At 44.4% G+C, this 10,577-nt stretch overlaps 1 protein-coding gene across 4 annotated transcripts; it reads left to right on the top strand.

Annotated features, from left to right (window-relative positions):
• The first annotated feature begins 707 nt into the window (after positions 1-707).
• Positions 708-9,951, top strand: LOC137875174 (ETS-related transcription factor Elf-2-like). 4 transcript variants are annotated; one of them, XM_068714194.1, is made up of 9 exons: positions 708-836; positions 1,658-1,741; positions 2,151-2,442; positions 5,343-5,450; positions 6,819-6,935; positions 7,170-7,253; positions 7,965-8,157; positions 8,266-8,520; positions 8,862-9,951. In XM_068714194.1, exons 2-9 carry the CDS (start codon positions 1,667-1,669, stop codon positions 9,412-9,414), a joined length of 1,677 nt encoding a protein of 558 aa, XP_068570295.1. In that variant the 5' UTR covers positions 708-836; positions 1,658-1,666; the 3' UTR covers positions 9,415-9,951. The 4 variants fall into 4 exon arrangements, with proteins under 4 accessions (XP_068570295.1, XP_068570296.1, XP_068570297.1 ...); XM_068714195.1 differs by having other exon boundaries at positions 708-990; positions 5,346-5,450; XM_068714196.1 differs by having other exon boundaries at positions 708-990; positions 6,822-6,935.
• The last annotated feature ends 626 nt before the right edge of the window (positions 9,952-10,577 follow it).

The following is a 10,577-nucleotide window of genomic DNA, read 5'->3' as shown; positions in this document are numbered from 1 at the left end:
AGCGGCTCCTCCTCTGGCCAGGAGAAGAGCTTAGCCTCGCTGCTCCTCCGATCCCTGCTGCTGAAGGGATGGATCTCGCTGGAGGGAAGGGAGGCAGGGGAGAACCAGAACCAGGACAAGCAGGGCAGACTGTCAAACCCTGCTGCGTATCTATCAAAATAGAGCAGGTTGATTGAAAACATTCCCCGGGGAAGATCCCCCCAGGTCGGCCAATTATAACTATTTCATACAAATGTTAAGCATTTTTTTGAAAATTATACTGACTGCCTATAGACTTAGATTAACTTTTGGATGTATTTTGGAATGGACTGCGGATGTTGTCCCTCATCTCTTAAATTAGAGGCACATTAGAAAGGCCTGCAAGAGTAGGGGGAATGATTATGGCACGTAAACACGTTAACAATGTTCATTTGGGCACCTGACTGTTGTTATCAGACGGATTTGAAAAATTGTGAACCGATCCTTTAATAATCACAGCAGGCTAATTCATATGAGCTTTCATGTGCCTATACAATTATTTGATTTCTTATTTTACTTATTAATTTATTGGTATGACTGTTTGTGTAATTACACAACATATATTTTCAGAGTAAATTTGTGATTTTTGTTCCACGGGATGAAAAAAAAAAAGCACATAGGAGGTTGCGCCCATTGTTGGGGTTTTGTCGTGGTGACGTCACGGCGGGCCATGCTCTGACCCGCCTGGATATCCGCTGCAGCGAAGAGGCGACGCGCCGGAAAGCTACAGGATAGCAAGAAACGAGCTAGAATCAAAACACGACTTCAAGGCTTGCGTCCGCGTCCACTCTTTAGATCCCGGGGCAGGAAGGCGACAGGTATCTACAAAAGTGATTTTGAGGGACGGAGGACGTGCAAACACTTGTTTTATGCGAGCAAAGTAAGCGTTTTGGCCTTGACAGCTCGGCTAACGTTAGGCCCAGCTAGCGATAGCCGCGGAGCTTTTCTTCTGACAAGCAAAAGCAAAACACGGTAAGGGGGAGGAAACTCATTGCAAAAACACACCAGCGAGCTCAGATAGAGCACAACTCCCAATACAGACGTCTTAATTGGGCCACTCGGTCAGTCAGTGACAGTGTACTAAATGCTAAGTGCGGTGTCAATGTTTGCTAGCCGTATGCTAACGTCAACTGTTTCGTGCTTGTTCGTTAAACTTAATGCTAGCTAGCCATTGCTATGTTATTTGGTGGTGGGTGATACCATCTTTTACAGGAGAATGCGCTGTTTATTTATTCTTATGGAACGAAGTGTGTGACGTTACGCGACAAAAGTGCATAACGCGAGCAGAAGTAACTTAACGTTAGCTAATTTAAGTTTTGTTCGCTAAGTAAGTCGAGTGTTGACGTTAGCCGACGCGTTAGCCGCAGAGTTTGTACAGTAGTTGTAGCTACGGACCCGCGCAGGAAGTAAACATGAGCCCGTGTGGTGGAAAGGCTCAGCGGTGTCTGAGGTGATGGACGCGGTTGTAAAATTAGTCGTGCTGGCATTTTGCCAACGGTACGGTTTTTCTTCTGTGATTTTCTGGATCCTGAATTACATGTATTTCTTACTAAATCATGATAGGATCCGTGGGGCTTTCACATGAACACACACACTCATCTTCTCCATCCTGACCCTGTATACTTGTTTGTTTTGGTAGGAATGAGTGATGACCTCTGTGGTGGTGTCAGATGGTGGAGGGAACATAGTGGAGTACGTCACGGTGGTGGAGGAGCCCCAGCAGGTAAGCCTTCTTCATCCCCACAACAGCTGTCAACAAACAAATGTCACCCCTTCAGATGGTTTTGATGGCTGTCAGATTTTTATCCTGTATTATATAACACTGACTATTTACATGCATACTAATATTTTACTATTACTCCCAATATGGCAATATTCTGAAGTTGATCTGGGTCCTGTAAACATCATGTTGGATATTCTGATTTAGGGTTTATTCCAAACGGAGCATTTTCCGATTAAGACATGTGGGATACGCAATATTATTTAGCTTTTATGGGCATTCTTTGGACATGTACACGTAAACGCTACATGTAAACAGAAATATACATTTTCATTCGGCATGTAAACAGCTTTAACCCTAACCCTTACTAAAAAAAAATCTCACTTTTCTCACATCTTTCCAAACTGTTCAGTGTGAGCAGCAGCACACTGAGGAGGAGGAGGAAGAAGAGGAGGTGGTTCAGCAGGAAATAGAGGCCGTGATTGTGGAAGGCGGCGAGGAGGTGGAGGAAGATGTGTTGGAGGAGGAGGAGGAGGGTGTGTTGCTGCAGGAGGAGGGCTGTCCAGCGGTGATCGTGGAGGAGGTGCCGAGTGCCCAGGTGGAGGAGTGCTACTCAGCACAGGTCCTGGTCTACGATGACGAGACGTACCTGATGCAGGATGTGGCCGAGGAGCAGGAGGTGGTGACAGAGGTAGCCGAGACCGGTAAGGACTTCTCAGAATTTTAAGTCGGACTTCTAAAAAAGTAAATGGATCAATAGTAGTGGTGTAACGGATCACGGATTGATCCGTGATTTGGTTCGGATCACACCTCCGGGTTCGTATCACAGATCAACTTTTTCTTTTTTTTTTCTTTTTTTTTTTTACAGTGATGATATTACACATCATAGTGTGTAATAAAGTTTTACTGCTGCTGTTCCTTTTCAAGTAACAAGTCCCTGATTATCAATGCAAAGTGTCAGTGAACAGATATAAAGCAATAGTGTGTTCACGTGAATGGAGCGTGTTAAAAGCATTTAACAGTAAAAGTCATGGCGAACAGAGGAACTTGAGAAGCTCCCGGCATCATTTAAGTACCAAGTTTGGGAGCATTTTGTCTCCCCTGTAACTTATAATGATGGGATAAGGGTAGTGGAGGAAACCTTTACTGTATGTAGGCGTTGTTTAACGAAAAAAACATACGATAACAACAATACGTCGGACATGTCCACACATATGAAGCGCCACCATCCCGGTCTGTCAGTGAAGGGGGACACTCCGTTGTGGAAAACAAAAGGATTTCAAAATCTAGTTAAAGTGCTTGAGCCACGCTACGAAATCCCCTCACGCACCCACTTCAGTGTGAAGATCGTTCCTCTATGAAAATGAAAAGACTGACCGCTCACTTCATCTCGGTGGAGTGGAGATTCATAGTCCGGTGCTGCAGACACGCCCCCTCTGTGAGAGTCATACAGACACACACCTGGCGCAGGTGCTGACAGAATCTGTAGAGTGGAAGCTAGACAGGCCCAATAACAATATCCCAGTCACCACACCTTTTGAAAAAAATGTAAAGTTGTAGACCATTTCACAGTAATGGTAAACATTCCAAGTCTATTGCAGTGTATTTGAATGACACAACTTGACGTAAAGTAAACAAAGTGATTTGCTTTAAGTGTTTTTGAAGTTCTTTAATTAATAAATGGAAAGCAAATTATATTTGTCCCTTCCCCTTTTCGTTGCTGATCCGAAAAATTATCCGAACCGTGATTCAAGAACCGTGATCCGAACCACACCGTGAGGTTTGTATTCCGTGGCACCCCTAATCAATAGATAGTCGTGGTGGAAATTATTTCAACAGGGAGTTAGTGTCATTCTACCGATCTAATTGTTAGAGAGAACAAGGTGAGGTTAACAAAGGCTGTTCAGTAACTCCACTTCCGTTTGGAGCACACTTTAATTTTCCCTCCCTTTCCAGTTATTAGTCACAGCCCTACCTGCCAATGAGGTACCACATGGGGACAGCAAGGACCGTTACTGGATGCTTGTGTTTCCTCTTGTAGCTTTCTGATGCTGGTACAGATTGTTCAGAGTGAATACAAATAGAAAAAAGACTCAATCGTCCTCTCCTTTTTAGTAACAATAATATATATTTTATTATATACACATCTCACAGTCTTCGTCTGAATATTTACTTCTTCTGACAATGTTTCCCTGTGAAATCATATTCTGTAAATCAAAAGGGGCAGATTCACAAGCTCTGTGTCGTTCATATTGATCTACATTGATGGTACCTATTCTCTATAGCGAGCTGCTGTTGTGTATGACTGCAGCAGACTGCTCTCTCATACCTGCAAACTTGTCGCTTTTCGGCGAAATTCGCCGCTTTGAATCAAAATATGTCATCCACGTGAATTGTGTAGATCCGTAGAGGGTTTGTTTGTTTGTTTTTTTTTGGGGGGGGGGGGGGGGGGTCAACTGGCCAGCCAGTGTTTTTTAGATTGGAGTGAGACAAGGAGAAAAGGTGATGTCGTGATCTTTGCAATAAAACATCTTTGATGTGACGTGTCAAGTCTTGGCCAATCAGCGTTAAGATGTCTACAGCGTCTTTATTCCCTCCGTTACAGTTTATGTTCCGTTATGTTCCGTTACAGTTCAGACTTTCTGGGTTAAGGCTAACGTAAGGCTAACATCCACTGCATGCAAAACTTTGTTGACTGTTAACATTTGTCATTGTTGCGGTTTAGGAGGAAAAAACGTAACGTGATGAAACATGCAACCCCCCTGTGTTCCGGTTCAGTTCACGCGGTCACTCATTAATGTTAAACCGGAACACCGGCGGATCTGGTCGCAGGTTGTTTTTTTAACTCAAAGTAGAATGAGGCGATTTTGTGGTCATAATAACTTTTGTGACCACGAAACATGAGGCCCAGATACTGATAATCTGATGTGGTCAAAGAACTTAAGGTAGAGGATGCTGTTTGTGTAGCGCAGCTTGATGCAGGGCTGAGATGTAAGTGGAGCTGGGCCTGGATAAAGGTGTTCACTGTAATGACCACAACCAATGTACTAACAGTCCCAAGTTGCTCCCAAGGACCCTGAAGTAATGAGTGAGAGATAGTGTTAAGGTGCCTGTACCTTCATTTCAGCGGGTTGCTAATGCAGAGGTATGTATAGATTGGAAGCTTGCAGTTAAGTCACAGCTATTATTTTACTCTTGATAAGCTACCTTAGCCAGAGTAGATTATCATTTTAAATTAAATAATTGACCTGGATTAAATGCATATTAATTGCAAATAGAAGATAGGCTACAATTATAACAGCTTTACAGTAACAGTGGAAGTCCATTAATATAAAGCCATACAGTAACATACATACCCCCCCTACAGGGTTTCGGTGTCTTATGAGTTTGCAGGTATGCCTCTACTGGGAGCATCAACGTCTTACTATTTACACCAGATTGCTGGGAACGTGAACAGAGGAACAGACAGACATGACCCAAAGTGAACATTTGAAAATGGTTGCGGTAGCAGCGCTGTACTTTTGTGAATGTAACCACAGACAGGATCTTTGAGGAGTCTTGTAGTGTCTGTTCACCGACAGCCTCTCTCTGCTCCTCTTCTCAGTAGAGATGTCCGGTCATGACATGGTGTGTTTCGACAAAACCTTCGAAGCAGCCGAAGCTCTTCTCCACATGGAGTCTCCTGGAGGACTGCACAATGAACGCAACACAGGTAAACGCACGTCAGCGCTTCCTCCTCTATTGTTAAGGTTAATGCTATATTTCATAAATGATGTCCGCGGCTTTTTAACACTGGGAAACATTGAATATTTTTATAAAAAATGCTAAAAAGGTGGCCTAGGGCTAGGCGTATAGCCCAGATTTATTATTTCAGGGTTTGATTTTAAATCAAGGTCGGTAATGGTTTATATCACAGTATATTTGTTTTTCCTAAAATGTCAATACAAATGCTTTTGAATATATACCAATCATTACTGAAACGGTAAAAACAACAGAAGCTGGGACTTCAAAGTGCTCCCGTAGGCTGTGCCAGCGGTGTTTAATTACACCAGAATTGATGCTTTTCATTAAAGTACAGCTGAGGCTTTTCATGTTACAATGTGTTCAAAGTTTAAGTGGAATATTCAATTTACACTCGACACATTGCCACCTAGATTCTTAGTGTAGAAAAAGACAGAACAGCAAAGAAAACGATCCCCCACTTCATCAAAATGATTCAGAGTGATTGAAAGCATAAATAGTACAGGTACAGCTGCAAAACAAGAGAGCATATTAACCCGTGGGCTGCATTCCAAACTGCCTACTACATACTACTCAGTTCATTTTGCATTATACTAGGCCAGGCTCTAGCCTTTAAACAAGCTCTTAAAGCACTGGACAAAAAAATAAGTCATATGAAAAATACAACTTATTGACGGCTGCCCTGAGTGAGGTAGTGCTGTGCGCTCCGGTTAAATGGACACACAGACCTGCAGCTCTTTATACGTCCATGAAACAGACAGAGAGCAGAGAGAGACAGCAGTGTGAACAAACACCCTGAGCTTTTATTGGCCGGGGGCTTCACACCCACTGACCAAAGGCCGACGCCCAGAAAATAAGAAGGAAAGAGAAAACACATCAGAGGGCCTGGGTAAAGTATTTTTAGGAAAATGCTGCATAGTATACAATCCAGGAATTCTCATGTAAGAAAGAACAGCATCACACTGTTTTTTTTATTCATCTTTTATTTATGTGTGGACATTTGTACCATGTGGTACAAATATTTGTCTTCACTCAATGTAAGTTAAATTGATTGTTCTAGTGCCATTTTATGAGTTTTGATCATTATTGGGATAATATGGTTAATCCCTATTATTTTGTCCAGGATAATTGTGACATGAGATTTCCAGAGAAGCATGAAAGTGACCCAATCACCCCAGATTGTTTCAGAGTTTCTGAAACAATGAGGGTCAACAATTGAATTGAATATAAAATGTGTGTCTGTTATGGAGTCTGTCCGGCCCTTTGTCTTTTCCTGTGAGGAACCGGTTTGCAGCCATGAGGCTATAGCTGATATGTGAATATGTGTTTTGTTTGACAGCAGAGGATGTGATGATGGAGACGGTGGTGGAGGTGTCTACAGAGTGCGGACCCATAGAGGAGGAGTCCTTCCCCATCCCTCCTGACTGTGAGCCCGCTGTCAAGAGGAAGAGAGGAGGTCAGTGTCACTACAACACATCTCCAAGGCTTAATGTCAAGGATGTGTGCTGGAGGCTACACAGGTTCTTTTTTCCCCCTTTTTCCCGGGTTCTCTATTTGAGCTATACTAGATAAGTGCAACAGATAAGTCAGTGATGTAGGGCGGTAAAGGTATCAAGCATGTTTGGACATGAGATAATGATATCGTGCGTAAAGGCTTACATTGACCCACTCATATGTGTGATGGGTGCAGGTGGACGCAAACCCAAGACCAACCAGCCCGCTTCCAACGGCTCCTTTGACCTGGGGATCAAGAAGAGGCCGAGGGAGGGCAAAGGTTAGTGATGCTCAAGTACACAATGTTTTACTTCTATCCAGATCACCCTGCTCACTAAAGTGTAGTGAAAGATGAAGGAATAATATCAGATACATTTTTTTTTATTTTATTTTTTTTAAATTCCCCTTTTTAATCCCACTTAAAGTGACTGAGGAACTTTGAACTAGTTGTGAAACAGTCTGTGTCATCATTGTGCTTCTTGGCATATTGTTATTGATATACAGGTTCTCATATGGAATTTAAGATGTCTGTTTTGTATAAAGCCAGTGTGATTGTTGTGGAGTATATCTGACAATATCTTGACTACTTTTACTACTCCAAAACGTCCCCTACTGGATGTGAAGGGAGACTCAAAGATATTGTATTTAACCCAGCTTTTAAATGAAGCTCTTGAAGAAAGACGTCTGAGGATATAGTTTTTATTTTTTAAATGACCTAGAACTTTGTGTTTTAGCACATCATTAAGCCATTAATATTCAATGTATTCGGTAGAGTCTTTACATTTTTACTTTGCGCCATTTCTCCCTTTAATCGTACTTGTTATAGGACACATAGCTGTTTCAAGGTAAGGACCAAAACAGAACCCAGCATGACATAGACATTTAGTCTGTGTGCTGGTTATATAAATCTATGTTGCATAGCAACTTGTGAAGCTAACTGTATGATTCAGAGCTTCTGTATTTCATGTTGGTGTGCTCTGTTTCCCCCAAGGCAACACCACCTATCTGTGGGAATTCCTGCTGGAGCTGCTGCAGGATAAGAACACCTGTCCCAGGTACATCAAGTGGATGCAGAGGGAGAAGGGCATCTTCAAGCTGGTCGACTCCAAGGCTGTGTCTAAACTGTGGGGGAAACACAAGAACAAGCCCGACATGAACTACGAGACCATGGGGAGAGCCCTGAGGTCAGCCTGTCCTCTTCGCAAACACCCGATCCTTTAGTAGTCCAGAGCAGAGTCCATCTCTGTCCTGTCTGACAGCATAGCTCTGATGTTGCCTGTGTGTGTGTGCAGGTACTACTACCAGCGTGGCATCCTGGCGAAAGTGGAGGGACAGCGACTGGCTTACCAGTTCAAAGAAATGCCCAAGAACATCCGAGTGATCGATGACGAGGAGGACGGAGAGGAGGTGGAGGACAGCGAGGGCGTGGTGTCTGGCCAGCTACCTGATCACCAGCACGGCACGGCCAGCCTGGGCACCAACGCTCCCGCTGCCACGCAGCCCCAACAAACCTACGTCACCGTCATCCCCAGCAACGCCGCCAACAGGTCTCTGCTCCCTGTCAGTGCTCGTATGAAAGGGATCATATTAACATTTGAATGGTAGTTTGTGAAACCAGTGTGAACACCACCCGAGTCACATTACATGTAAAATATGCAGGTTACAACATACTGTAAGTGGCCGTAACCTCCAAATATGTCAGTTATGTTATTGACATTGTTGTCATAGGAAAAGCAGTGGTGTCACTGATGACATGAACAATGCTTCTGATCTGGTCAAGTGTCCCAGTTAGGTGTGACGAGCATGAACAGTACAGAGACCCTGGAAGTGAAGTGCTAAAGCTGAGCAGATGTGTAATCAATATCACTCCCTGTTCTTCTCCCTGCAGGTCCATCCGAGCCATGCCAGTCGTCATGACCAACTCACTGGGTCAGGTGACGTTGAACTCCTCCTCCATCCTCACCACTGCCGCGGGAGTCCCGGTAACGGTAGCCAACGCCTCTGCCGGCGCTCCCCCCAAGCTGATCATCCAAGCTCTGCCCACCATGCTGCCCGCCGGCTCCAAAATGGGGGAGAAGATCACCATCATCACCATCCCAGCCAGCCAGCTCGCCACGCTGATGCAGGCCAACCCGTCGGGCCAGATTGCGCAGCTCTTCCAGGCTAAGCCTGTGGCAACGCAGTCGGTGCTCGGCGCCGCCAAACAGGCCGCTGCTGCCTCCACCATTCAGCTGACGGCAGGCCGGCCGACGCCGCACCTCATCCTGGCTAAGCCGGCGGCGGTGGCCCAGCCGCTGCCGCAGCTCTCCGTACCCATCACCCAACCTCACCCTGCCCCAACCAAAACCCCCACCCAGCCCTCCAAGCCCCCCAGCAGTCAGCCCGAAGCAGCAGCAGACGAGGCTCCACCAGCAGAATCAGCAGAAAGCACTTCTTCCTGAGTGCTCCAGGGGCCCTCTGGTGGGGTACAGGAAGTGACTGTTGACACTGCTGAGGAAGTGCAGGACACATCCCCCCCACCTTAGTCACAGAGCAGAGCTGTTCTCTGATTGGCTCAGACTATGGAGCTGGTGAAGCCCCACAAAGGATTAAAGGGACACGGATGCACACACAGACCTTTCGGAGCTCAGGAGACATGGGCAGCCTTAGATTGTAAATGGAAAAAACTCGTTTTTGTAATCAAACGTAATATGACGAGACTTGTAAACAGAAATGTAAAAAGCTTTTTTTTGATACTCAGCAGGTATGCATCAGTCCAGTCCTTTGAATTCATGTCTTTGTTTCCTCTTCTATTTCATTCTAACGGTTTGTCTGCAGAGCGCTGTTTTTTACAGTTCATACAAAGGGAGTGAAAGATAAAAGAACTAAATGATGTGCTCCACATCGGAAGGATAATATACTATTTTTTTCCTTTTACTATCATTGTATTGAAGTAGATTTTACTGAAATATGTATTATAAAAAAATGACAAATGTGAATTGAGAAGTTGTCTTTTTCAGCCATCTGAAAAATTAAACGCTAGGTGATTATTTAGTGGCAGTTTTAGTGTTTTTAAAGTGCTTAAAGTCAGAGAGGTGCTGTGCTGCTGCTAATAGCTTTGTATGGTTAGTGTACAATACAGCTGGTCAGCAATTATTACTGCCCGCTTCTTTCTTCATATCCAGATTGATCTCAGAAAGTCCTGACGGCAAAGAAACACATGAGATGCGATCTATGCAAACCGGATCCAAACCACATCTTAGAGTTGGTTTGTATTGTGTTTTTTAAAAGGATTTCTACAGCTGCGTCTCGGTCTAGCCACTCAAATTGAATTTGAGTGTGGAAATGCTGAGCACAATCCTCGTCAGAAGCTACTGTAGCTAAGTCGTTAGTACAGCATCCCATGCTCACCCCTTTAAGTAAACAAATGCAAATGGTGGAAGACTGAGTGGGAAGAGAGATCCAGAGGGCGGGGGGGCCCTTCACCCTGGGTTCAGTACGCGTTCCCTGCTGTGGGAGTGAGGAGGTTAGCAGAGGGTGGAAGTGTATGAGTGGGCTGAGATGCTATGACTTTTTTTAATGACTTTTTTCAACATACTATACTATGACTTTTGTATGACTTATC

The sequence above is a fragment of the Cebidichthys violaceus genome, unplaced genomic scaffold (assembly GCF_023349555.1).
Source record: "Cebidichthys violaceus isolate CVI_PGR_0920_01 unplaced genomic scaffold, fCebVio1.0.p SCAF_2, whole genome shotgun sequence".
NCBI classification, from domain to species: domain Eukaryota; kingdom Metazoa; phylum Chordata; class Actinopteri; order Perciformes; family Stichaeidae; genus Cebidichthys; species Cebidichthys violaceus.
Note: the sequence above shows the minus strand (reverse complement) of the source record. Positions and strands in the feature narration are given on the sequence as shown.